Raw genomic sequence first — 24,418 nt, forward strand, 5'->3', positions numbered from 1 at the left:
TAACCCTAACCCTAACCCTAACCCTAACCCTAACCCTAACCCTAACCCTAGGATTATTTTTGGTCCCCTAGTGGGGCTAAGGCACCCATTGCTGGCACGGAGCGAAACCTGCTCAGAGGCGAGGTGTCCTGGCAGCAAAGCTCTTCCCTTGACAGCCCCTTTGCAGTCCCTCTACAACGGGGCCTCTCAGCTTTCTCCTTCTTCCAACCCTAACCCTAACCCTAACCCTAACCCTAACCGTAGGATTATTTTTGGTCGCCTAGTGGGGCTAAGGCACCCATTGCTGGCGCGGAGAAGAAGCTGCTCAGAGGCGAGGTGTCCTGGCAGCAAAGCTCTTCCCTTGACAGCCCCTTTGCAGTCCCTCTACAACGGGGCGTCTCAGCTTTCTCCTTCAACCAAACCTAACCCTAACCCTAACCCTAACCCTAGGATTATTTTTGGTCCCCTAGTGGGGCTAAGGCACCCATTGCTGGCACGGAGCGGATCCTGCTCAGAGGCGAGGTGTCCTGGCAGCAAAGCTCTTCCCTTGACAGCCCCTTTGCAGTCCCAGTGCAGCAGTGCCTCTCGTCTCTCTCGTTTTCCAAATCTTAACCCTAACCCTAACCCTAACCCTAACCCTGGGATTATTTTCTGGTCCCTGGGGGTACTAAGCGGGCCATTCCTGTAGCAGAGGAGAACGCACTCCCAGGCCAGGTCTCTTGGCAGCAAAGCTCTTCCCTTGTCAGCCTCTCTGCAGTCCCACTACAACGGGGCCTCTCAGCTTTCTCCTTCTCCCAACCCTAACCCTAACCCTAACCCTAACCCTAGGATTATTTTTGGTCGCCTAGTGGGGCTAAGGCACCCATTGCTGGCACGGAGAAGAAGCTGCTCAGAGGCGAGGTGTCCTGGCAGCAAAGCTCTTACCTTGACAGCCCCTTTGCAGTCCCTCTACAACGGGGCCTCTCAGCTTTCTCCTTCTCCCAACCCTAACCCTAACCCTAACCCTAACCCTGGGATTTTTTTCTGGTCCCTGGGGGTACTAAGCGGGCCATTCCTGTAGCAGAGGAGAAGGCACTCCCAGGCCAGGTCTCTTGGCAGCAAAGCTCTTCCCTTGACAGCCCCTTTGCAGTCCCAGTACAACGGGGCCTCTCAGCTTTCTCCTTCTCCCAACCCTAACGCTAACCCTAACCCTGGGATTATTTTTGGTCCCCTAGTGGGGCTAAGGCACCCATTGCTGGCGCGGAGAAGAAGCTGCTCAGAGGCGAGTTGTCCTGGCAGCAAAGCTCTTCCCTTGACAGCCCCTTTGCAGTCCCACTACAACAGGGCCTCGCAGCTTCCTCCTTTTCCCAACCCTAACCCTAACCCTAAACCTAACCCTAACCCTAGGATTATTTTTGGTCGCCTAGTGGGGCTAAGGCACCCATTGCTGGCACGGAGCGGATCCTGCTCAGAGGCGAGGTGTCCTGGCAGCAAAGCTCTTCCCTTGACGGCCCCTTTGCGGTCCCAGTGCAACAGTGCCTCTCGTCTCTCTCGTTTTCCCAACCCTAACCCTAACCCTAACCGTAACCCTAACCCTAACCCTAACCCTAACCCTGGGATTATTTTCTGGTCCCGGGGGGACTAAGCGGGCCATTCCTGTAGCAGAGGAGAAGGCACTCCCAGGCCAGGTCTCTTGGCAGCAAAGCTCTTCCCTTGTCAGCCTCTTTGCAGTCCCACTACAACGGAGCCTCGCAGCTTCCTCCTTCTCCCAACCCTAACCCTAACCCTAACCCTAACCCTAACCCTAACCCTAACCCTAACCCTGGGATTATTTTTGGTCCCCTAGTGGGGCTAAGGCACCCATTGCTGGCACGGAGAAGAAGCTGCTCAGTGGCGAGGTGTCCTGGCAGCAAAGCTCTTCCCTTGACAGCCCCTTTGCAGTCCCTCTACAACGGGGCCTCTCAGCTTTCTCCTTCTTCCAACCCTAACCCTAACCCTAACCCTAACCCTAACCCTAACCCTAGGATTATTTTTGGTCGCCTAGTGGGGCTAAGGCACCCATTGCTGGCACGGAGCGGATCCTGCTCAGAGGCGAGGTGTCCTGGCAGCAAAGCTCTTCCCTTGACAGCCCCTTTGCAGTCCCACTACAACGGGGCCTCTCAGCTTCCTCCTTCTCCCAACCCTAACCCTAACCCTAACCCTAACTCTAACCCTAACCCTGGGATTATTTTTGGTCCCCTAGTGGGGCTAAGGCACCCATTGCTGGTACGGAGCGGATCCTGCTCAGAGGCGAGGTGTCCTGGCAGCAAAGCTCTTCCCTTGACAGCCCCTTTGCAGTCCCAGTACAACAGTGCCTCTCGTCTCTCTCGTTTTCCAAACCCTAACCCTAACCCTAACCCTAACCCTGGGATTTTTTTCTGGTCCCTGGGGGTACTAAGCGGGCCATTCCTGTAGCAGAGGAGAAGGCACTCCCAGGCCAGGTCTCTTGGCAGCAAAGCTCTTCCCTTGTCAGCCTCTTTCCAGTCCCACTACAACGGAGCCTCGCAGCTTCCTCCTTCTCCCAACCCTAACCCTAACCCTAACCCTAACCCTAATCCTAACCCTAACCCTAACCCTAACCCTGGGATTATTTTTGGTCGCCTAGTGGGGCTAAGGCACCCATTGCTGGCACGGAGAAGAAGCTGCTCAGAGGCGCGGTGTCCTGGCAGCAAAGCTCTTCCCTTGACAGCCCCTTTGCAGTCCCTCTACAACGGGGCCTCTCAGCTTTCTCCTTCTTCCAACCCTAACCCTAACCCTAACCCTAACCCTAGGATTATTTTTGGTCGCCTAGTGGGGCTAAGGCACCCATTGCTGGCACGGAGCGGATCCTGCTCAGAGGCGAGGTGTCCTGGCAGCAAAGCTCTTCCCTTGACGGCCCCTTTGCGGTCCCAGTGCAACAGTGCCTCTCGTCTCTCTCGTTTTCCCAACCCTAACCCTAACCCTAACCCTAACCCTAACCCTAACCCTAACCCTAACCCTAACCCTAACCCTGGGATTATTTTCTGGTCCCGGGGGGACTAAGCGGGCCATTCCTGTAGCAGAGGAGAAGGCACTCCCAGGCCAGGTCTCTTGGCAGCAAAGCTCTTCCCTTGACAGCCCCTTTGCAGTCCCAGTACAACGGGGCCTCTCAGCTTCCTCCTTCTCCCAACCCTAACCCTAACCCTAACCCTAACCCTAACCCTAGGATTATTTTTGGTCCCCTAGTGGGGCTAAGGCACCCATTGCTGGCACGGAGAAGAAGCTGCTCAGAGGCGAGGTGTCCTGGCAGCAAAGCTCTTCCCTTGACAGCCCCTTTGCAGTCCCAGTACAACAGTGCCTCTCGTCTCTCTCGTTTTCCAAACCCTAACCCTAACCCTAACCCTAACCCTGGGATTTTTTTCTGGTCCCTGGGGGTACTAAGCGGGCCATTCCTGTAGCAGAGGAGAAGGCACTCCCAGGCCAGGTCTCTTGGCAGCAAAGCTCTTCCCTTGTCAGCCTCTTTCCAGTCCCACTACAACGGAGCCTCGCAGCTTCCTCCTTCTCCCAACCCTAACCCTAACCCTAACCCTAACCCTAATCCTAACCCTAACCCTAACCCTAACCCTGGGATTATTTTTGGTCGCCTAGTGGGGCTAAGGCACCCATTGCTGGCACGGAGAAGAAGCTGCTCAGAGGCGCGGTGTCCTGGCAGCAAAGCTCTTCCCTTGACAGCCCCTTTGCAGTCCCTCTACAACGGGGCCTCTCAGCTTTCTCCTTCTTCCAACCCTAACCCTAACCCTAACCCTAACCCTAGGATTATTTTTGGTCGCCTAGTGGGGCTAAGGCACCCATTGCTGGCACGGAGCGGATCCTGCTCAGAGGCGAGGTGTCCTGGCAGCAAAGCTCTTCCCTTGACGGCCCCTTTGCGGTCCCAGTGCAACAGTGCCTCTCGTCTCTCTCGTTTTCCCAACCCTAACCCTAACCCTAACCCTAACCCTAACCCTAACCCTAACCCTAACCCTAACCCTAACCCTGGGATTATTTTCTGGTCCCGGGGGGACTAAGCGGGCCATTCCTGTAGCAGAGGAGAAGGCACTCCCAGGCCAGGTCTCTTGGCAGCAAAGCTCTTCCCTTGACAGCCCCTTTGCAGTCCCAGTACAACGGGGCCTCTCAGCTTCCTCCTTCTCCCAACCCTAACCCTAACCCTAACCCTAACCCTAACCCTAGGATTATTTTTGGTCCCCTAGTGGGGCTAAGGCACCCATTGCTGGCACGGAGAAGAAGCTGCTCAGAGGCGAGGTGTCCTGGCAGCAAAGCTCTTCCCTTGACAGCCCCTTTGCAGTCCCAGTACAACAGTGCCTCTCGTCTCTCTCGTTTTCCAAACCCTAACCCTAACCCTAACCCTAACCCTGGGATTTTTTTCTGGTCCCTGGGGGTACTAAGCGGGCCATTCCTGTAGCAGAGGAGAAGGCACTCCCAGGCCAGGTCTCTTGGCAGCAAAGCTCTTCCCTTGTCAGCCTCTTTCCAGTCCCACTACAACGGAGCCTCGCAGCTTCCTCCTTCTCCCAACCCTAACCCTAACCCTAACCCTAACCCTAATCCTAACCCTAACCCTAACCCTAACCCTGGGATTATTTTTGGTCGCCTAGTGGGGCTAAGGCACCCATTGCTGGCACGGAGAAGAAGCTGCTCAGAGGCGCGGTGTCCTGGCAGCAAAGCTCTTCCCTTGACAGCCCCTTTGCAGTCCCTCTACAACGGGGCCTCTCAGCTTTCTCCTTCTTCCAACCCTAACCCTAACCCTAACCCTAACCCTAGGATTATTTTTGGTCGCCTAGTGGGGCTAAGGCACCCATTGCTGGCACGGAGCGGATCCTGCTCAGAGGCGAGGTGTCCTGGCAGCAAAGCTCTTCCCTTGACGGCCCCTTTGCGGTCCCAGTGCAACAGTGCCTCTCGTCTCTCTCGTTTTCCCAACCCTAACCCTAACCCTAACCCTAACCCTAACCCTAACCCTAACCCTAACCCTAACCCTAACCCTGGGATTATTTTCTGGTCCCGGGGGGACTAAGCGGGCCATTCCTGTAGCAGAGGAGAAGGCACTCCCAGGCCAGGTCTCTTGGCAGCAAAGCTCTTCCCTTGACAGCCCCTTTGCAGTCCCAGTACAACGGGGCCTCTCAGCTTCCTCCTTCTCCCAACCCTAACCCTAACCCTAACCCTAACCCTAACCCTAGGATTATTTTTGGTCGCCTAGTGGGGCTAAGGCACCCATTGCTGGCACGGAGCGGATCCTGCTCAGAGGCGAGGTGTCCTGGCAGCAAAGCTCTTCCCTTGACAGCCCCTTTGCAGTCCCAGTACAACAGTGCCTCTCGTCTCTCTCGTTTTCCAAACCCTAACCCTAACCCTAACCCTAACCCTGGGATTTTTTCTGGTCCCTGGGGGTACTAAGCGGGCCATTCCTGTAGCAGAGGAGAAGGCACTCCCAGGCCAGGTCTCTTGGCAGCAAAGCTCTTCCCTTGTCAGCCTCTTTGCAGTCCCACTACAACGGAGCCTCGCAGCTTCCTCCTTCTCCCAACCCTAACCCTAACCCTAACCCTAACCCTGGGATTATTTTTGGTCGCCTAGTGGGGCTAAGGCACCCATTGCTGGCACGGAGAAGAAGCTGCTCAGAGGCGAGGTGTCCTGGCAGCAAAGCTCTTCCCTTCACAGCCCCTTTGCAGTCCCTCTACAACGGGGCCTCTCAGCTTTCTCCTTCTCCCAACCCTAACCCTAACCCTAACCCTAACCCTAACCGTAGGATTATTTTTGGTCGCCTAGTGGGGCTAAGGCACCCATTGCTGGCACGGAGAAGAAGCTGCTCAGAGGCGAGGTGTCCTGGCAGCAAAGCTCTTCCCTTGACAGCCCCTTTGCAGTCCCAGTGCAACGGGGCCTCTCAGCTTTCTCCTTCTCCCAACCCTAACCCTAACCCTAACTCTTACCCTAACCCTTACCCTAACCCTAACCCTGGGATTATTTTCTGGTCCCGGGGGTACTAAGCGGGCCATTCCTGTAGCAGAGGAGAAGGCACTCCCAGGCCAGGTCTCTTGGCAGCAAAGCTCTTCCCTTGACAGCCCCTTTGCAGTCCCAGTACAACGGGGCCTCGCAGCTTTCTCCTTCTCCCAACCCTAACCCTAACCCTAATCCTAACCCTAGGATTATTTTTGGTCCCCTAGTGCGGCTAAGGCACCCATTGCTGGCACGGAGAAGAAGCTGCTCAGAGGCGAGGTGTCCTGGCCGCAAAGCTCTTCCCTTGACAGCCCCTTTGCAGTCCCACTACAACGGAGCCTCTCAGCTTCCTCCTTCTCCCAACCCTAACCCTAACCCTAACCCTAACCCTGGGATTATTTTCTGGTCCCGGGGGGACTAAGCGGGCCATTCCTGTAGCAGAGGAGAAGGCACTCCCAGGCCAGGTCTCTTGGCAGCAAAGCTCTTCCCTTGACAGCCCCTTTGCAGTCCCACTGCAACGGAGCCTCGCAGCTTCCTCCTTCTCCCAACCCTAACCCTAACCCTAACCCTAACCCTAACCCTAACCCTAGGATTATTTTTGGTGCCCTAGTGGGGCTAAGGCACCCATTGTTGGCACGGAGAAGAAGCTGCTCAGAGGCGAGGTGTCCTGGCAGCAAAGCTCTTCCCTTGACAGCCCCTTTGCAGTCCCAGTGCAACAGTGCCTCTCGTCTCTCTCGTTTTCCAAATCTTAACCCTAACCCTAACCCTAACCCTAACCCTAACCCTGGGATTATTTTCTGGTCCCGGGGGGACTAAGCGGGCCATTCCTGTAGCAGAGGAGAAGGCACTCCCAGGCCAGGTCTCTTGGCAGCAAAGCTCTTCCCTTGACAGCCCCTTTGCAGTCCCAGTACAACGGGGCCTCTCAGCTTCCTCCTTCTCCCAACCCTAACCCTAACCCTAACCCTAACTGTAGTATTTTTAGGGGTACGCTGGAGCGTCTAAGCTCCCCAGAGGTGGTGCAGAGGAGAAGCTGCTCCCAGGCGAGGTGTCTTAGCAGAAATGCCCTTCCCTTGGCAGCCCCTTTGCAGTACCAATGCAACAGCTCCTCTGAGCTTTCTTGTTTTCCAAACCCTAACCCTAACCCTAAGGATAATTGTAGGATTTTTTTCTGGTCCGTGCGGGGACTAAGCAGGCCATTACTGCAGCAGAGGAGAAGGCACTCCCAGGCCAGGTCTCTTGGCAGCAAAGCTCTTCCCTTGACAGCCCCTTTGCAGTCCCAGTACAATGGGGCCTCGCAGCTTCCTCCTTCTCCCAACCCTAACCCTAACCCTAACCCTAACCCTAACCCTAACCCTAGGATTATTTTTGGTCCCCTAGTGGGGCTAAGGCACCCATTGTTGGCACGGAGAAGAAGCTGCTCAGAGGCGAGGTGTCCTGGCAGCAAAGCTCTTCCCTTGACAGCCCCTTTGCAGTCCCAGTGCAACAGTGCCTCTCGTCTCTCTCGTTTTCCAAATCTTAACCCTAACCCTAACCCTAACCCTAACCCTAACCCTGGGATTATTTTCTGGTCCCGGGGGGACTAAGCGGGCCATTCCTGTAGCAGAGGAGAAGGCACTCCCAGGCCAGGTCTCTTGGCAGCAAAGCTCTTCCCTTGACAGCCCCTTTGCAGTCCCACTACAACGGGGCCTCTCAGCTTCCTCCTTCTCCCAACCCTAACCCTAACCCTAACCCTAACCCTAGGATTATTTTTGGTCCCCTAGTGGGGCTAAGGCACCCATTGCTGGCGCGGAGAAGAAGCTGCTCAGAGGCGAGGTGTCCTGGCAGCAAAGCTCTTCCCTTGACAGCCCCTTTGCAGTCCCAGTGCAGCAGTGCCTCTCGTCTCTCTCGTTTTCCCAACCCTAACCCTAACCCTAACCCTAACCCTAACCCTAACCCTAACCCTTACCCTAATCCTGGGATTATTTCTGGTCCCGGGGGGACTAAGCGGGCCATTCCTGTAGCAGAGGAGAAGGCACTCCCAGGCCAGGTCTCTTGGCAGCAAAGCTCTTCCCTTGACAGCCCCTTTGCAGTCCCACTACAACGGGGCCTCTCAGCTTCCTCCTTCTCCCAACCCTAACCCTAACCCTAACCCTAACCCTAACCCTAGGATTATTTTTGGTCCCCTAGTGGGGCTAAGGCACCCATTGCTGGCGCGGAGAAGAAGCTGCTCAGAGGCGAGGTGTCCTGGCAGCAAAGCTCTTCCCTTGTCAGCCCCTTTGCAGTCCCACTACAACGGGGCCTCTCAGCTTTCTCCTTCTCCCAACCCTAACCCTAACCCTAACTCTTACCCTAACCCTTACCCTAACCCTAACCCTGGGATTATTTTCTGGTCCCGGGGGTACTAAGCGGGCCATTCCTGTAGCAGAGGAGAAGGCACTCCCAGGCCAGGTCTCTTGGCAGCAAAGCTCTTCCCTTGACAGCCCCTTTGCAGTCCCAGTACAACGGGGCCTCGCAGCTTTCTCCTTCTCCCAACCCTAACCCTAACCCTAATCCTAACCCTAGGATTATTTTTGGTCCCCTAGTGGGGCTAAGGCACCCATTGCTGGCACGGAGAAGAAGCTGCTCAGAGGCGAGGTGTCCTGGCCGCAAAGCTCTTCCCTTGACAGCCCCTTTGCAGTCCCACTACAACGGAGCCTCTCAGCTTCCTCCTTCTCCCAACCCTAACCCTAACCCTAACCCTAACCCTGGGATTATTTTCTGGTCCCTGGGGGTACTAAGCGGGCCATTCCTGTAGCAGAGGAGAAGGCACTCCCAGGCCAGGTCTCTTGGCAGCAAAGCTCTTCCCTTGACAGCCCCTTTGCAGTCCCACTGCAACGGAGCCTCGCAGCTTCCTCCTTCTCCCAACCCTAACCCTAACCCTAACCCTAACCCTAACCCTAACCCTAACCCTAGGATTATTTTTGGTGCCCTAGTGGGGCTAAGGCACCCATTGTTGGCACGGAGAAGAAGCTGCTCAGAGGCGAGGTGTCCTGGCAGCAAAGCTCTTCCCTTGACAGCCCCTTTGCAGTCCCAGTGCAACAGTGCCTCTCGTCTCTCTCGTTTTCCAAATCTTAACCCTAACCCTAACCCTAACCCTAACCCTAACCCTGGGATTATTTTCTGGTCCCGGGGGGACTAAGCGGGCCATTCCTGTAGCAGAGGAGAAGGCACTCCCAGGCCAGGTCTCTTGGCAGCAAAGCTCTTCCCTTGACAGCCCCTTTGCAGTCCCACTACAACGGGGCCTCTCAGCTTCCTCCTTCTCCCAACCCTAACCCTAACCCTAACCCTAACCCTAGGATTATTTTTGGTCCCCTAGTGGGGCTAAGGCACCCATTGCTGGCACAGAGAAGAAGCTGCTCAGAGGCGAGGTGTCCTGGCAGCAAAGCTCTTCCCTTGACAGCCCCTTTGCAGTCCCAGTGCAGCAGTGCCTCTCGTCTCTCTCGTTTTCCCAACCCTAACCCTAACCCTAACCCTAACCCTAACCCTAACCCTAACCCAAACCCTTACCCTAATCCTGGGATTATTTCTGGTCCCGGGGGGACTAAGCGGGCCATTCCTGTAGCAGAGGAGAAGGCACTCCCAGGCCAGGTCTCTTGGCAGCAAAGCTCTTCCCTTGACAGCCCCTTTGCAGTCCCACTACAACGGGGCCTCGCAGCTTCCTCCTTCTCCCAACCCTAACCCTAACCCTAACCCTAACCCTAGGATTATTTTTGGTCCCCTAGTGGGGCTAAGGCACCCATTGCTGGCGCGGAGAAGAAGCTGCTCAGAGGCGAGGTGTCCTGGCAGCAAAGCTCTTCCCTTGGCAGCCCCTTTGCAGTCCCACTACAACGGGGCCTCTCAGCTTTCTCCTTCTCCCAACCCTAACCCTAACCCTAACTCTTACCCTAACCCTTACCCTAACCCTAACCCTGGGATTATTTTCTGGTCCCGGGGGTACTAAGCGGGCCATTCCTGTAGCAGAGGAGAAGGCACTCCCAGGCCAGGTCTCTTGGCAGCAAAGCTCTTCCCTTGACAGCCCCTTTGCAGTCCCAGTACAACGGGGCCTCGCAGCTTTCTCCTTCTCCCAACCCTAACCCTAACCCTAATCCTAACCCTAGGATTATTTTTGGTCCCCTAGTGGGGCTAAGGCACCCATTGCTGGCACGGAGAAGAAGCTGCTCAGAGGCGAGGTGTCCTGGCCGCAAAGCTCTTCCCTTGACAGCCCCTTTGCAGTCCCACTACAACGGAGCCTCTCAGCTTTCTCCTTCTCCCAACCCTAACCCTAATCCTAACCCTAACCCTGGGATTTTTTTCTGGTCCCTGGGGGTACTAAGCGGGCCATTCCTGTAGCAGAGGAGAAGGCACTCCCAGGCCAGGTCTCTTGGCAGCAAAGCTCTTCCCTTGACAGCCCCTTTGCAGTCCCACTGCAACGGAGCCTCGCAGCTTTCTCCTTCTCCCAACCCTAACCCTAACCCTAACCCTAACCCTAGGATTATTTTTGGTCGCCTAGTGGGGCTAAGGCACCCATTGCTGGCACGGAGAAGAAGCTGCTCAGAGGCGAGGTGTCCTGGCAGCAAAGCTCTTCCCTTGACAGCCCCTTTGCAGTCCCAGTGCCACAGTGCCTCTCATCTCTCTCGTTTTCCAAACCCTAACCCTAACCCTTAGCCTAACCCTGGGATTATTTTCTGGTCCCGGGGGGACTAAGCGGGCCATTCCTGTAGCAGAGGAGAAGGCACTCCCAGGCCAGGTCTCTTGGCAGCAAAGCTCTTCCCTTGACAGCCCCTTTGCAGTCCCACTACAACGGGGCCTCGCAGCTTCCTCCTTCTCCCAACCCTAACCCTAACCCTAACCCTAACCCTAACCCTAACCCTAACCCTGGGATTATTTTTGGTCCCGTAGTGGGGCTAAGCCACCCATTGCTGGCGCGGAGAAGAAGCTGCTCAGAGGCGAGGTGTCCTGGCAGCAAAGCTCTTCCCTTGACAGCCCCTTTGCAGTCCCACTACAACGAGGCCTCTCAGCTTCCTCCTTCTCCCAACCCTAACCCTAACCCTAACCCTAACCCTAGGATTATTTTTGGTCCCCTAGTTGGGCTAAGCCACCCATTGCTAGCGTGGAGAAGAAGCTGCTCAGAGGCGAGGTGTCCTGGCAGCAAAGCTCTTCCCTTGACAGCCCCTTTGCAGTCCCAGTACAACGGGGCCTCTCAGCTTCCTCCTTCTCCCAAACCTAACCCTAACCCTAACCCTAACCCTGGGATTATTTTTGGTCCCCTAGTGGGGCTAAGGCACCCATTGCTGGCGCGGAGAAGAAGCTGCTCAGAGGCGAGGTGTCCTGGCAGCAAAGCTCTTCCCTTGACAGCCCCTTTGCAGTCCCAGTACAACAGTGCCTCTCGTCTCTCTCGTTTTCCAAATCTTAACCCTAACCCTAACCCTAACCCTAACCCTGGGATTATTTTCTGGTCCCGGGGGGACTAAGCGGGCCATTCCTGTAGCAGAGGAGAAGGCACTCCCAGGCCAGGTCTCTTGGCAGCAAAGCTCTTCCCTTGACAGCCCCTTTGCAGTCCCACTACAACGGGGCCTCTCAGCTTTCTCCTTCTCCCAAACCTAACCCTAACCCTAACCCTAACCCTAACCCTAGGATTATTTTTGGTCCCCTAGTGGGGCTAAGGCACCCATTGTTGGCACAGGGCAGAACCTGCTCAGAGGCGAGGTGTCCTGGCAGCAAAGCTCTTCCCTTGACAGCCCCTTTGCAGTCCCAGTGCAACAGTGCCTCTCGTCTCTCTCGTTTTCCAAATCTTAACCCTAACCCTAACCCTAACCCTGGGATTATTTTCTGGTCCCGGGGGTACTAAGCGGGCCATTCCTGTAGCAGAGGAGAAGGCACTCCCAGGCCAGGTCTCTTGGCAGCAAAGCTCTTCCCTTGTCAGCCCCTTTGCAGTCCCAGTACAACAGGGCCTCGCAGCTTCCTCCTTCTCCCAACCCTAACCCTAACCCTAACCCTAACCCTAACCCTAACCCTAGGATGATTTTTGGTCCCCTAGTGGGGCTAAGGCACCCATTGGTGGCACGGAGAAGAAGCTGCTCAGAGGCGAGGTGTCCTGGCCGCAAAGCTCTTCCCTTGACATCCCCTTTGCAGTCCCACTACAACGGGGCCTCGCAGCTTCCTCCTTCTCCCAACCCTAACCCTAACCCTAACCCTGGCATTATTTTTGGTCCCCTAGTGGGGCTAAGGCACCCATTGCTGGCGCGGAGAAGAAGCTGCTCAGAGGCGAGGTGTCCTGGCAGCAAAGCTCTTCCCTTGACAGCCCCTTTGCAGTCCCAGTACAACGGGGCCTCGCAGCTTCCTCCTTCTCCCAACCCTAACCCTAACCCTAACCCTAACCCTAACCCTAACCCTAACCCTAGGATTATTTTTGTCCCCTAGTGGGGCTAAGGCACCCATTGCTGGCGCGGAGAGGAGGCTCCTCAGAGCTTATATTCTCCACATAATCTGTGCACCATGTTAAATCTTGTTTGGCCTGGTGGGTACTTTATACTATTATCAAAGAGTACTTTTGAAAGTGCAATAGCAGCCTTACACAGTTTCCAAAGTACAGCTTCGCAATAAAATGAGAACATTAAGTTCAGTCTGATGCAGTGAATTCTTGTCCATTAACTAACCAATGGAATATTGCCAATATTGTGGATACACATGGTGACAAATTATTATACAAAATCATTTTCTTTGCTCAGAGAGCTGTAAAAACAGAAAACTTATACTAGATGGGTCATGCATGTTCATGTAAAATATTCACCTTCCAGTTCATTAGTATTTATACTGATGTGGTGGTAACATCCAGAACACTGGATGAAAACCTATGCTCTGTGCAGCCACTGAAATAGATAGATTCCCTTTCTCAACGAGTTCGAAATGAATGTTATTTGTCTTAAATGCTGTAAAAGCCGTTCTTTACAAAGCATGCTGTTTAACTTTCTTCTTTTTTTTTTCCTGCAAGAGATAGATATTTCTACATCCTATATTTTTGCTGAGCTTTTTCTCCTCTGTCTTTTTTATCCTGCAGACACTGTAGAAGATGAAATGGAAATGGCCACAGTACGACATAGACCTGAAGCTCTGGAACTGCTGGAAGCACAGAGTAAATTCACAAAGAAGGAACTTCAGATCTTATATAGAGGTTTCAAGAATGTAAGCACTTTCTATGTGAATATATCGTATATTTAGAGGAGGATAGGCCACTGAAGTCTCAGTATTTTAAAAATTGACTGGCAGTGGAGCTCATGGCAGCGCAATGGACCTCAAGTAGTGAAATATTGCGTGTCTGGTCAAGTGAGGAAACAATGAACCTGCAACAACTGGGCTGTTCAGTGTTCAAAAGATGCAGTCAAATTAGAAAGCAGGCAGAAGAGAATAATTAGAAAAGCAGGACTTTGATCAAGGAAAGATTGAATATGGTGTTGGGGTTGCATTAGAGGAATTTTTAGTTAGGTGGACAACAGTACATGATCTCTTCAGTCCTTTCTAGCTCCACAAGTCTATAAACTTGGCAGCTCCATTTATGGAAGGTCATTATTTGTGATTTACTGCTGATATATGGGCTCTGTTGGCAGGGCCAATGTTTTTTATTTGGCGGAGACCCCCACTGAGGTCTCCCAGTGCACCAGTGCAGTATACCTCCTTTTCCAGTGTGTGTTTCCTGTCCTGCGGTGCTGGGCTTGATGCTAGCAAGTGAGGTGTCCATGGTTAGCACAGCAGGGAAATCAGGTGCAGAAATATTTTACTAAGTGCTGTTAAGTTCTGGCAGGACTGGACCTCATTATACCCAAGGGAGTAGCTGCCCCTGGTATTACTAATGCTATACACAAGAAAAGCTGCTTTTATTTTCTATTCTACTATCTTTCATATGATTAACACTGCTATATGATATTACATGCAATTAAAATTGGATATAAAATATCTGCTATTTTAAAAAATTGGATAACATCAATTACTTGCAAATCATGAGTGTAATGTTAATCTGTGTACTCAGTTGTGAGTACTGCAATTTTCCAGGTGCTAAGTATCCTGTTGAGCTGAAGGCAAAAATAAATTTTATTGCATTTATCACCTTTTGATTTAGTTTTTCTTTTGGCCTTCACTTGGCATTTACTATACAAATGAAATTGTGTAACAAAGCATAATAGTGCCAAAAACACAATGAAGCTCAATTATGGACTTAGATAGTATGTTTTCAAAAGCTAATACAAGAAGAAATATAAATCTTAGAGAAGTCTTAGGTATCAGATATTTTATAGTGAAAGAAGACCATGCAAAAAGATTTTTAAAAGGCATTTTTGTTGAACATTCACAATGCAAGTAAAATACACAGTCGTTTAACATGTCCTGGCTATATATCCCCAGTACCAGAAGGTATATAATGTTGTCATTTTAGTGATTAACAGTGATTGCTCTTAAAAGCTTTTCATTTCATCAGAGTACTAGAGAACATTCCCTTGTTAATGACAGTACTCCCTAGGTATTGCAAATCATGAGGTAATGCCTCTAATTATCTAAGGCAGAAATGTAGTAAGTATAGTGGATAAAATTTAAGAATAATTATTTTTAGAGTCTCAGAAGTGAGGGCCTTTGGTATTTCTATGTGTAAAATGAGGTATGGAAAAAAAGAATAGGTTATGAGGGAGTATTTTAATTGATTAACATTTTAGCATCTTTTTAAAAGGGGAATTCCAGCTCCTTATATACTTTTGTGTTCTAAGATGGATTACCTACATCAAAGCAGTTTTGATGGTAATACAAAGTAATAGCTCTTTATTCAGGTGTTTCATTTCCTTATCAGCACATGGTAATCCAAATTACGCAAGTATAAATATCTTTGAATATTTAGAGCTAATGAGCATGAACTTCAGGTTTTGTGTGTTCAGTGTAATTGCACAATTATCAATTCCTTTCAAAAATGCTGTGAAACATGCCCAGGGCTGGTGTCTGTTATAAAAGTAAAGCAATTTAAAGCAATAATCTTTGGCCTAAGTGTTAGAATTCAGAAATGAATGATTTCAAAGGTTTCAGTTGAGTTTGGGTTTGTTTTGTTTTTTTGTTTTGTATCAGTTTCCACTGCAAAACTTGGTGCTAGATCACAGTTCCCTAATATCTTCTAAGAAAATGGATGGGGCAGATCTGCCTCAGCTCTACCAGCACCTTGCCTGTGTGGGTTCATTCATCTTTCCTATCACCTGCCCCATTTCTATCAAATACAGTTGAAGTAGCTTTGGTGGGTGCTGAACCTGGATGGCTTTACAGTGCCTCCCACAGTTTGCACTCTAAACAGCCTCTCCCGATGCTGCTCCACCGTTCACTTTTGTCATGCCTCAGGCCACCTCCCTTCTTGCTTCCCTTCTTTCCGGTCCAGCTTAACACTGTTCTGCCAAAATCTCCTCCCCTATGTGTTTTGCCCTCTGTTTAGCCAGTCCTCCAAAGGAGACTGCACGGAGAAGACTTAGCAAAAGACACTGGCACACACGCAGAGAATCTTTTATGTGACGCTTTCAAACCTTGTGCGGAGTCTACCTTTATGCTTTATGCATTTCATCTAATTTCTTCAATAACAATATAAAACAAGCTAAATTTTGACAGGGATTTAAGTTGCTGTAGCTCTACTGGTGTTATGCTCCTATTAGACTAAATTTACAACATCCTGCAGTGCAATATCACCAGCATTGCACAGTGCCCTGACGGGCTGGAGAGAGCTGCAGTACAGACTGAGGTCCTGATGGTGGAATAGATGGCATCAGCTGGCACCGTTATTACATGTGCTCTGCTTAATTCAACAGAATTATGCCTTGGGCAATCCCGTGTGTGCATTGCTATTGGCCATTATTTGTATCACCAGTGAACCACAGAACAAATGCTGCTACATGTTTGACCATCTGATCATGTGAAATCCACATGCAGAAGTTAAGCTACTTCAACTGCATCAGTTAAACTATACCAATATGAAAATGCTAGTTTCAGAGATAACATCTTCACCTCTGTAAAACCATAGATTGCCTATCCCTCTAGAGAAGGAGCAGATGGTAACTCTGTCTTTGCATAGGGTCTGAAAAATTAGGATGCCTTCCACAGTTAGATTGTAGCACTACCATAAGATATTGAGTCAGTAATAGTGCAATTAATAATAAACCTGATGGCAAAGCTGGAAGAAATAGAATGGATAAGACTCCATGCATACATACATACTATAGTGATTGTATATAGGCTAATAAATCACATCCCTTTCTGAAGAACTTGAGTATCTCCATATTATAGTATTTAATGCTTCAGGTGTGTCAAAAAGTACTGAATAAGGACAGTGAAATTGTTTTCTGTGTATTTTAAATAACGTTTCTAGTATGTACATTTTTTCCTCTCTATGCAAGCATGGCAGGAAGAAATAGGTCCCAGTCATGAGAAAATTAAAAACAACTGATGAAAGAGAAGAAAAGCTGTACTGGGTCCATCTAAATCAGTATCCTGTTTTTGACGGTGGCCAGTAGCTGACACTCAGGGAAAGAGTATAAGAATAAGGGAAGTAGGCAGCGATAATTCCCGTAATACCTAACGCTAGCAGTTCTGTCACCCAGCATGCTGCTACTGAAGTACTTCCTGTGCCCAGAGTTATAGCTGCGGCTTTGCATTTTACATACTTTTGCCAACTTTTCTCCCATAAACTTTCATAATTACTTTTTGAACCCACTGGGGGTTTTTGACATCCACAACATCCTGTGAGAAATTAGCTCCATACTTCAATTATGTCTTCTGTGAAAAATAACTGATTTCTATCTCAAACCTACTGCCTTTCCTTCTCATACTGCTACAAGAAAATGAAAATGAATAACCATTACCTTACTCATTTTCTCCAGGGCATTCATTGTTTTACATAAACCTAGCACAATTCCTACTTAGTCCCTTCTTTTCCTAACTGAAAGTTTTTGTCTGTATAATCTCCCTTCTAGTTTTACTGTGTCTGTTCTGAGATGGGGATGCCCAGAACTTCACACAGCTTACATCCATTATTTATTATTTATGATTTCAAGTTACTTGCGTATACTTCTGCTTGACTTCATATAAGAAAATGGAAAGTATTACTGTATTTCTGTAGTGTAAGTGACATTTACAAAGTCTGACTTACTGTATGCTATTTATTTAAAGAAAAATAAAAAGGCAAACCTTTAGAGATATTTTCATTGATTTGATTTACCAGTGCAGGAAAATGACACTGCAAAACCAGCCAGTAGTTCTGGCAGTGAGAGCACAGGGTCTCGGAGAGTATCTCTGTGTATACGTACTTACCTGAAAGCTTGTCAGAGTCTCTCAGCTTGCGCTGTAGTACAGCCAATGTTCTAGGAGGCAAGAAGTACAGTATAATTGCAGAGAAGGCCCAAAGAGTATTGAAATTGCCCATCTCGAGAATGGTTGTTTTGGTAGTGGCCAAGGTCAACATTTAAAAGACAACAGGAGATATGCTAAAGAAAATGCAAGGATGTTGGGAAAAGAGCCTTCAGATGACCTAACCGCTGTTATAAGGAGAAGCACCAGGGGAGAACTTACGCCTCTATTCAGTAATTTAGCCATTTTAAAGCTTTTATATTATCGTTGAAAAATGAGCTTAATGGAAGTCCTAAGCCCTCCCCAGACTCGGAAGGTTTTCCCCACCACTCTGGTTTTACAGTGTTCCTGCACTGTTGATGATGAATTGTTGCTCAGCTGCCATCACAGTGGGACCTCTCCATTTTGTATTTGGCTTCCTGTCATCCCATTTCTTGTAAATTGAAATTGTGATTGCTGCAGTCATTAACCTTTCAAACCAATGGCTCTGTGGCAGGCCTAGTACAAGTGGCACTTCACAATAAATTGCACAGACTATCAAGCATGTGCTCAGCATGTGGTCTTTCTTTCTCTTTCGTCCATTGATAGATCTCTCGCAGTTTTAAAAATGCTCCCGAGCTATGGCATATTTCTATTTTAAAAATACTTAGACAATGCTTTTGCTGCATGCAAGATACTCCTGTGTTAAACTTAAATGTTAATGATCTTTTAGTTTTGGTCGAATATTCTCATCAAAAATTCTGCGGAATGCTGTGTTAGGAAGCTACTGTATTTTCATGTAAATGTGAAAAGATTTCTGATGAACATTTATCTCACCTTGCTTCATACCAGAGAAGGTGTAAATTGAAATTATGCATATGTAAAAATGTCCCTGGATACATACTATAGCTTTAAATAGGGAGCTCTATAATTGTGACATTTATTGGGAAACCAACATTTCTAAGACACCTTTCTTTTCTATTACTGTTAGCAAATGAGGCAAACAATGACAATAAGAAAACAGCTCTGATAATGGTATCCTCAAACATAGGTTTTTCTTATCACACCACCCATCCATGTAAGAATAAATGTGTGCCTAACTCAAAATATGCTAATTTATTGAAAGATTTTCCATTTCAATTACAGTTTGATGAAAGCACTGAATTACTGTATGTTACATTTGTGAGTTTCACAAAAATTTTAATGAAAAGCTGAACTTTTTAGGTTGTAAAACTCATTTGTTGATTGTGTAGAGCAATTGACAGTTTTGCATGATAAGATTCAACTATTCCTACCATCCTTTTCAGGAAAAGCCCTTCCCTTTTGTTTATTCCTCTGTTAGTATCTTGTAGAAAAAATAAGTGAGGAGAAGGAGTTTGTTATATCTCATTAAATATATTTCCAATCTATTGAGTAAGAAATAAAAATGAAAGGTTCATGGCATCTCAGTTTAACCATCTAAGGTACATCTGTATATCCAACTGTAAGAATATTCATAGGATTTTTTTGATGCAGCAAGTTGGACTAGATGACCTCCAGAGGCCTCTTCCAGCCTATTCCTTTATCAGTCTATGATATGAGCTGCCCAAATTCAGATTAGACACATAATTTAATACACAGGATTAGCTAATTGTTTGGAACTAATTGCTGTTTCTATATCGTATACAGCAGCCCAATCTCTTCAAAACCTCAATGCAAGTACAGTGTGGTACATTCTTCATGGGAATGTGTGTGGTACATTTTCACATTCTTCATGGGAAAAAAGTCATTATAATAAACAAAGTCTGCATAAATACTTACTGTGGAAATTTAGACTAATGTTTGATATGACTTGTGGTATCTAGGTAGTGTTGGCACGCTAGCATTAAAAAGAATGCTAGAGAGACACAGTGTCTTATGTCCTCATCAACATTAGATGACAAGGAAGTAAAATTCAAAGTTTTGATGCTGATCTTCGAAGACCAGTTGTAGACCTCCTATAATAAATGCTCTTTTTATGTATTTAAAGCCCTCCAAAATTATCTGTGCTAGGCCCAGCAGCATGATCTAAAGCACTTAAGTTTAGTACCAGTTCGCATTACAGTCAGCTTATTCAGAGACAGAGCCTATCAAATGCTATTAAGAAAGGACCCTGCTTAGGCTGGCTGGTCTAAAATGCCAGGTACAAATATTTATCTGAATTCTAATGCCATTCCAAATTTTGTGAGTATAAATATTAGGTATTTTCATTTGTTTGTGAGAAAAGGTGACCTGCTGAGAATACGTACGTCAAAGAACAAGGTAGCTCTACCCACATTTGGTATAATAGCCTGGTAGCTAGAGAACTTTCCCATGTAGTGAGAGTTTAAAAGAGTGAATGTCATTTCTTTTGAAAAATTATAATTTTTTTAAAAAGTAAGTGGCACTTAGAAGAGCGAGGTTGAGGAAAGTATGTATGTACACTGTGAATAAGAATAATTTTCATCTTATAAATAATTTCTGTACCCCTGCAATTTTTTGTTTAACTGAGAAGATGAAGGCTGGATATATGCTTTGCATTTTGCAGTATATACACTCTCTTATGTAAAACCTGAAACATATCAATATAATTTTGAGAGTACCCCATTCAGTTGTACACCGACTACTACTCTGGAGATTCAAGATTAATACAGGCTGAAAGAAAATAAGAAAACAAATATAACACCAAAAAACTGAGCATGACGGACAATGACAATAGGGCGAATGTATTTTTTCCCCTCACATCACTCTTCCGAATCTCATTTTGGAAGATGAGGTGGCTTACAGCGTAAATGTGCTTAAATGCTCAGCCTCCCCCACAGAGTCCTGGACAGCAAGGAGGATTTCACTTCACCACCCGTCAGTGCGGTCAGGCTACTTGTGGTTCCCACATGGTTTGACAAGTGTCTGTAGAGGCCTTGGGTTACATTGCATGGGAATTTTGACAAGAGCAGGATCTCTCCAGATACAGATTTTGTTTCTGACCAAACAGAAAAAAGAGAGACCTAAATAAGATTAGAAATCAGTCAGAGGTTCTCATCTAGTTTTCTTGACTAGCGTGAAGCAACACTAAAACCATCTGATTTATATCCCTCTGTGAAGCTGAATGTAAAAAGGGGGATGGGTTGCACTAGTGAGTAACAGTGCGTGAGACATGCCCATTATGCTGGATGTTTTTACCAAGGTGCTGACACCTCTGCACAAGCGGTGTATGAACAGCAGTGGTGTGGACAGGCAGGGGCTGTGTACACAGAGGAGCACCAACAACTTGTCTTTTCGAATAGGCTCAGTGATGACATCAGAAAATGTTGTGCCTCACGCGTAGGAAATTACTAAATCTGTAACATAGGAACACCAATAAAACAGAATGAAAAGGAGGTTCTGAATATTGCTAGAAAATCAGATAGTAATGATGCAAGCTGAAAACTAATGAAAAAAAAACTATTTGCCCATGTTAGAAAACTTCTGTGACTTGCTCAGCCTGAATAATCTAAATAATAGACAACAGCACAATGAGACTCAAAGCAAGCAAACCCCAAAGCTGGATACCATGTCTGCTGTCAACAGACAGATTTCTGTAAATCATCTTTTTCTATCTAGTGATAATTTCTGAAGAAAACTGTAAAATGCGCTTAGTTCAATCCTCCATTTTTTAAATGCAGTTATTATTTGCTAGTAGTGGCTTCAGATGGCTTCAGATCAAATGTTTTCTCAATTTTAGATGACTGAAGAAAAAAATAAAAAAAAATCGTGCCAACATAGAAGTTTGTTTACTGTATTTCAAAAGCACTGACATTCATTTACTCATGGCTTAGAGGGAACTTTTCCGTATTTCAGACAGGGCTACGTGAAAATCTTTTAACAGACTGAGTAGTAACTAATGCTTACATTCATCATATATTTCTTTCAGGAGTCAGTCAAGAAACTTGAAACTTTTCAAACATAAGAATAAAAATGATTCAGAGATACAGTTTGACAGACTTGGTGTATAGTTGTCAGTCTTCACAAAATTTACAAACCTTAAGGCTTTCAGTGAAGACATTCATTTCAATTAGTCTGCAGCTGCTGGCAGACACTGAATTCTCTTTCTGAGAGCTAGTAATGAACTCAGTCCCTACACTTCTATTTAGCTCATGACTTACTGCTGTTCATGGAGGTACTTTAGTTCGTGTTCACTAGGGAAAAACTCTCATCTAGTGTACCAAAGACTGCCTTCATAATAGTGATTGCTTACTTCCGAATTACCTCTGAAAAAGGTGGGTCACCTTAAGTCACTAATTAAGCACCACATAAAAATAGCATGATTTTAAGGACCGATGCCAGTAACAGTGCAGAGCACTTAATACCTCAAAAGATACTCTTTATTCAAGAAAAGTTATCTTTGTATTTTGGTGGGAATGTGTTGCTCTATGTTGTTGAAAACTGGCAGTACCCGTTCTTGTGGCTCCATGCTGTGGTGTATTTTCAGCAGAACTCACCTTAAGGCATTACATCAGTCATTTTGAGTGGACACTTTATGCACAGTATATACCATCTGTTCTATCAGCCAGTTATTTATTGTAACGCATCTACTGGTAGAGCTATTTTCTATTATAGAACTTTCATGTTATATCTGAGGAATGTAAATGTTTATGTATTATGTGAGCAGCACAATATATTCTTTGGCTGCAGCTCACTGCAGCTACTTTTTGCTGCAGCTGGACTAAGCATCACAAAGCTTGATACTTGCAAATACAATGCAAAATTATTGCATTCTTGGTTTTGTGTTATCACTAACATCAGAGAAGTAAAATTTGGTGCAATGTATCAGTGAGAATGTTACCATTTAAAAATGCAGTGAGTAGACACCTCTTATTCTCCTTTCTCTCACCTGACCCCTTTTCTTCACAATGATTATTAATTCTAATTGCTACAAACGCTGCACAGTGCAAGAAACAGCTTAGCCTGAAATGTTTTAATGAGCCAATTCATCGGTCAAGAAAACAGGGCTAAAAAAATCCTTCTTCTTTTATTTCTTGCTACTGGTTTTCTTATTTGTCAAGAAGTATATATAAAATATCATAATTCTGTATTAAATTTTGTTCTAAGTTATCTCCCCTTTACATTGCAATTCAGGCAGACAAAGTAGACAAACATTTTCAGATGAGTGTCCTTAGCTGACAAAATTAGAGATGGAATATATTTTCTGGTTCAACCATTTGAGTCCTGAACACTTCAAAACTTTAGGTTATAGACAAAGTTGTTTCTGTGCTGGACTTAGGGATCTCTTCTGTATTCCAGGAATTTCCAAGTGACTTTGGATCTCTTTCATTATTTCTTGTTTTAATTCCTGATAATTTTAAACAACATCAGCAGTGTCTAGGTTTTGTCAAAAAATGGTGAAACTGTCAACTGACTGAAGTTCTTTATTGATTTCAACAGAATTAATTTCAGATGAGGAATTTCTTTTGATCTGTGCTAAAAATAAATACTGATAAATCATCAAATAAAATAGCAAATCAAAAGTGCCAGAGCATCAAGGTCAAGTCTCCTTTCAGTGTCAGGGAAGATTATTACAAGCCTTGGGCAAACCTGGATTCACCTTGGAGTGGAAGTCTAAAATCCAGTATCAAACAAAACCAATATTCTTTAGATCAGCTGGCCATTAGTGCAACTGCTCTTCACTCAGATTATCTGACTGATTCTCATGTGTCTAACTTTCAAGTAAGGAAACTTATTCAACCCAATTCGATCCATTGTAAAATATACTTAAAGGACCTTTGATACGGAGAGTATAACAGAAGAAATAGGAACCAATAACTCAGAAGACAGCATGATTCAGTAAAAATATCGTGAAACTAGAAGTCAAAAGACTTTAGCCTTTTGGCTCTCTGGCTGGCTTATTAACTGCCACACACCTTTAAAAGCCTCAGCTATGATACGGAAGAGCTTTCCATCTGGGTTGCAAGAGTGCATTATGCCAGTGCTTCACTCTGCACTGGCTCCACTTTGACAACTGCCTAATTTAATGTCTCTGGTTTGACAGCCCAAACGCTTTAGCCTGTCCCCAGCTCTGTGAGAGATTGCTTCTCAGCCTTTGATCAAAGCCTCCTCAGACCCTCGCAGGGAACAAAGTGGGGAGCATCAGCAGGGAGGTGCGCGACTGTGGGAAACTGAATTTTCCCAGGAATTGAAGCTAGCAAAGTTCACCCTTACAGAAGAGAAAAACGAACACTGAAATTTCTTGGCGTTAAGAGCTAAACGTGTGCTCTGCCAACAGCATATTTGAGCAAGATCACTTACCCCTCTATGACCAGGTTCCATATCTGTCAAATGCAAATAACACTATTCTGCTTTCTAAGACACTGATATAGGAAGCACTCTATGTGGTAGTTCTAGCAAAGAATTATTTGGTCCGTTTATGTGTCTGTGACCCTGTTCAGACCAGCTTTACCTCACAACGAGAGGTGTCAAGAATAATTTTTACAAGTAAGCCTCCAGTAGCTGGCTATAGTAGTATTTTCCTCTGACGTGTTATCTACTAGCAGTTGTGGGTATTGGGGCAACACACACGTGACCATGCTTGCAATTAAACATACCTGCAGTGAGCATTGGATTCAGGTGCACAGAAAGTGAACTATACAGCATACAGAGCTTTGGATCAGGAGGCAGGAAATCCAGGTTCAACAACTAATTTTGTTACTGTCCTGCTGAACAGTCCAGTTCACTTCATGTTCTTTATTTTGCCACTTTCCTAAGTTTTTAGGGCAAAAGTTGTCTCTTAGTCGGTGTTTTTCTCCAGGTTCAGGATAATGAGACCCTAATAAAAGTCACTGTACAATATTCATTATTATTAATGAAGCTTTAAAACAGGCAGTGTTACTTACCTTTCACCAGAAAAAAAAAAAAAAAAAAAAAAAAAAGAAAGAGTAACAGAATGTAAAACAACAGGGCCCTTTAGTCTAATATGAAAGCAAATGCAAAATTAAATTCAGATAGACAGAAGAGAGTAAGTAGAAATTCTTTTTGTTGGCTTTTAACTGCCCTTATAGATTCACCTGGTCTGGATGCTTGCTACACTTACCTCCTGAATTTCTGATGTTATTCTTTTAGGATGAAAATCCTGCCTTTCTTGAAGTCAGTGGCAAATCTTCATTGATTTTAATACAACGTGCCC

At 46.8% G+C, this 24,418-nt stretch overlaps 1 protein-coding gene across 12 annotated transcripts in view; it reads left to right on the forward strand.

The window, feature by feature from the left end:
- The window catches only part of KCNIP4 (potassium voltage-gated channel interacting protein 4), a 484,037-nt gene that overhangs the window by 418,532 nt on the left and 41,087 nt on the right, over window positions 1-24,418 (forward strand). For all 12 annotated transcript variants that reach the window (XM_064511366.1, XM_064511360.1, XM_064511369.1 and 9 more), the window contains one exon: window positions 12,989-13,113. In XM_064511366.1, the coding sequence (XP_064367436.1) occupies window positions 12,989-13,113 (125 nt within the window). The remainder of the gene's footprint in view (window positions 1-12,988; window positions 13,114-24,418) is intronic.

Source organism: Dromaius novaehollandiae, chromosome 4 (genome assembly GCF_036370855.1).
Source record: "Dromaius novaehollandiae isolate bDroNov1 chromosome 4, bDroNov1.hap1, whole genome shotgun sequence".
Taxonomy (NCBI): domain Eukaryota; kingdom Metazoa; phylum Chordata; class Aves; order Casuariiformes; family Dromaiidae; genus Dromaius; species Dromaius novaehollandiae.